This window comes from Chiloscyllium plagiosum, chromosome 2 (assembly GCF_004010195.1).
Source record: "Chiloscyllium plagiosum isolate BGI_BamShark_2017 chromosome 2, ASM401019v2, whole genome shotgun sequence".
NCBI lineage: Eukaryota > Metazoa > Chordata > Chondrichthyes > Orectolobiformes > Hemiscylliidae > Chiloscyllium > Chiloscyllium plagiosum.
Window position 1 is genome coordinate 2,778,706 of NC_057711.1, and position 3,862 is coordinate 2,782,567.

Genomic DNA, 3,862 nt, shown 5'->3' on the forward strand with positions numbered 1-3,862 from the left:
GGTGGGGGTCTCTAGGTGGGGTATCTATGGATGGAGGGGTCTATGGGTGGAGGGGTCTGTGGGTGAAGAGGTCTGTGGGTGGAGGTCTCTGGGTGGGGGTCTATGGATGGAGAGGTCTATTGGTGGAGGGGTTTATGGGTAGGGGAATCTATGGGTGGAGGGGTCTGTGGGTGAAGGGGTCTCTGGGTGGAGGGGTCTATGAGTGGAGGGATGTCTGGGAGGTGGTTCTCTGGGTAGGGGGCCCCTCCGGTTGGACATGTGGTGGGGCTGACAGTTTCTTACTTACATCACAGCTGAGATACGGCATCCCATTGCAGTGTGCTGCACCTGGCAAGCTTTCACAATGGCCCTGGGAATTTTTATGTGACTGACATCGAGACAGCAGTCAATCGCACCGTCGTCCCCCCGGCCTCCTGTCAGAAACCGAGAGACACTTCATTACACACAACATCAGCCGAACCGTCACCGAAATCAGGTGGGGAGCTGGGACATGGCAGCATTCCCACACACATCGCCTCCCCTTGACTCCAGTCACCATGGTGAGAGAGGAGGAGCTTTGTGTGAATTCTGGTTGTCCAATTTGTCCCTGTATCCCCGCCCTGCTCCTGGTGATGATTCTGCCCATCCTGGTTGTGGAATCCCCGGCCAGAGAGTTGGGGTAAGATTGACCGATATTCCTGGGTCCCTTCCTCTCATATCCTCAGCCAGTTGTGGGGCATCTCCGTGACATGATGGCAAAGAATGAGGCTGTTCGGCCCATTCATTCACTGCCAGGTGACATCAACTGTGCACAAACGCATGTCAGAATCTGGAAAATCAATGGCAAAGCTGGCATTTCTAACCCCTCTTGGACTGGCCCGAGACACTGATTGGGGCTTGGTCCGGATTAGAGTGGTGCTGGAAAAGCACAGCAGGTCAGGCAGCATCCGGGAGCAGGAAAAACGTCGATTTTCCTGCTCCTTGGATTCTACCTGACCTGCTGTGCTTTTCCAGCACCACTCTAATCTTGACTCTAATCTCCAGCATCTGCAGTCCTCACTTTGGCCTAGGGGCTTGGTCCAGCATTTCCTTGAATGGGTGCCATTGGTTTGATGGAAACCGGTGCAATATGGAGTTGACCACATTCATTTGGGACTGACTGCCATCTCTATGTGACTCCAGTCTCACTGTAACCCGATTATCCCTTCACTGCCAACCAGAGAGGCCGGAATTGCCCTGTCACCTGTAACTAGTAGATGGCATGTGCAGGGCAGAACAGGATGGATAATAAATACCAGCATTGACACACATACCCACGGAATGAATGAAAATAAAAAACTTAATTCAGCTACAGAGCGGACACATCGAGGCAAGAGAAAACATTTGTCTGTGTTTGTGCAAATACGTGAAGCAGGGTGAATCTGTTCTGTTTTAACCAGTTCCATACCCAGCCTCAGCTGATTGCACTTGGGTGAGCAGTTGCAGGTTTTTGACTGTGGGGAAGTGGGGGTGGGGTGGGGGTTCGGGTATGCTAGTGGTTGATGGGGGTGGAGGGGTTGCTGATTGCCTACGGTTCGTCTCAGGGTCCACAGGTCAAGGGAATTGTGATCAAAACAAAATGAGTCAGCCTGGGGTGCCACCTTTGAGCTAGCGGGAAACCTGGACTGTGCACACAGCATGGCCAAGGGCAGCTTGGAGCTGATTGTGATGCCAGCATAGTCGAATAGCCAACATGCTCACTAAGCACAGGGGTGAAGAGCAAACACCATGGTTGAATAACGAGTGGACTATGAGGCTAAGGGTTCAGTGTTATTGGAAGGAACTGGATGAGGGAATGGTGTGATCAAGTAGAAGGGAAGGGTGTAGATTTGCAAGTTGGGGGCCTGGCCGCTATTGTGGTTGGGTTTAGACAGTCACAGGATGAACTGGAATCATCTTTGTGTTGGGCAACTGGTACAAAACACCAGGTCTCCACATGGCTTCCTACAAAATCCTCAACTCCCCTCCCAACTGCTGTGGGGGCAGCTACTCTTCCCCATCCCGGATGAATGGACTGTGTGATTTGGTGGGAAATTTGCCAGGGAGAAAAAATCTGAAAGAGGTTTCTCTGTAGCAGTGGCTGTTCTCACCTGGGGAGCTGTGGGTTCAGACATCCGCGGTACTGAGGGAGTGCAGCACTGTCAGTGATGCCGTCTTTCAGACAAAACCTGCCCAAGTTTGTCTACTTTCTCAGGTTATCAATTGTTGATTGACTACAGAAGAATTTCCTCTTGATCTCTTTAACAAAGTGATCTAATCAGGGTGCACTGAAAGTTTTGTTTTGATGTGTTCATGTCGGTGAGATGTCTCCACGTGAGTAATTGTAGCTCTTCCCTAAGTGCCATTGGAGGGTCTGGAGTCATGTGGAAGCCAGACCAGGTAACGACGGCAGATATGCAGTCGCCAGTCTTTTGGGAAAAGAGTTAGGTGAGGGGAGTGCGTTCCCCCACGAGTCCTATCCAAGACTTAACATTCCGCCAACAACTCCCCAGTAGAGTATCACTTCACTGGCTACGGGAACTTGCTGTGTATCAATTGGTTGCTGCATTTCCTACATTGCAACAGCAACAACAAAAATACATCAGCAGCTGCAGAATGCTTTGGGACATCCAATGGCTGTGAAAAGCGCTATGCAAATGCAACTTTTTCTCTCTTTCTTTGAAAAGTTGATCACAGAGTGCCCATACTATCTCAGATGCCTGGGATAGAATCGCCTTGTTGTATTCCCACATTGTATTTGAATAGAGAATCCGCCCAGAGCTGAATTGAAGGTCGGATTACTCCTGCGCAGTAGTATTCATTTGTCTGTCTGTGGCACCTCCCTGCCAATGGATTGACCCAGGACCCTCAACGTGCCCCATTCTCCCTAGCAGTAAACTGTCTTACCTTTACAGGTGTGCCAAGCGATGGCACTGAGCAGAAGAACAACCTTGATGTGAACACTCATGATGCCACTCATGATGCCAGGTCGAGCTGATGATGAGAGTCAGGAGAGTGGGTGCTGCTGGTGAGAGTGCCTGACTCGTGAGGCAATCACGCTTCCACCAGAGGACAAGTGATCTGACTGTTAGAGAGCACACTGCCTCTATATATACACACACAACTTGCTAAAGTTTCACTATGATTGTTAACTGTTGACTGACTACATAAGCATTTCCTCTATCTTTTTAACTAATTGTGGTGCACAAGAATTTTTTTTGATGTGTACTTGTAAGATGTGATGATACCACCTGAGCATTTGTGGCTCTTTTGAAAGTGCCATTGGAGGGTCTGGAGTCACACAGAATCCAGACCAGGTGAGGACGGCAGATTTTCTTCCCTGAAGGACAATAAAGAGCTAAAAGGAATTTAACAAGGTCAGCAGTTTTTATCTTAAGATTTTAATTAATTGAATTTAAATTCCACCACAGTGGGATTTGAACCCATACTCGTAGAGCCTTCTCTTGGGGCCTCTGAGAAACCAGCCCACTGACATTACCACAAACAGCAGTGACTAGGTTGTCTGATTTTGATTAATTACAGAATGGTGCCAGCACAGAAAGACACCAGTTGGCCCGTCGTTCGCAAGCTGGCTTTCCTTCAAGAACGAGTCCCACTTTCCCACCTTTTCTTCCCTGGCCCTGCAAAATGCTTATTTTCAGATAATCACCTAACTCCCTACAAAGAGCTCACTTGAACCTGCTACCTCCATCCTGCGGGGGGGGGCAGTGCATCCAGATGCCAGCCACTCACTGCATTAGCTCAGTTGGCTGGACGACTAGTAGGCAATGCAGGGATCAATTCCTACACTGGCTGGGATTATCTTTCTCACTGAGGCATGGTGACCCTCCAGTGAAACCACCCC

The 3,862-nt window shown here is 49.5% G+C and overlaps 1 protein-coding gene across 1 annotated transcript in view; it reads right to left on the bottom strand.

Moving 5' to 3' along the window:
* Positions 1 to 3,087, bottom strand: part of LOC122565197 (C-C motif chemokine 19-like) — a 5,438-nt gene extending 2,351 nt beyond the window's left edge. Inside the window, exons 1-2 of the mRNA XM_043720916.1 lie at positions 2,905 to 3,087; positions 287 to 413 (exon numbers count right to left, since the gene is read on the bottom strand). Of these exons, the coding sequence (XP_043576851.1) occupies positions 287 to 413; positions 2,905 to 2,977 (200 nt within the window). The 5' untranslated portion in view covers positions 2,978 to 3,087. The remainder of the gene's footprint in view (positions 1 to 286; positions 414 to 2,904) is intronic.
* Between the last annotated feature and the right edge of the window lie 775 nt (positions 3,088 to 3,862).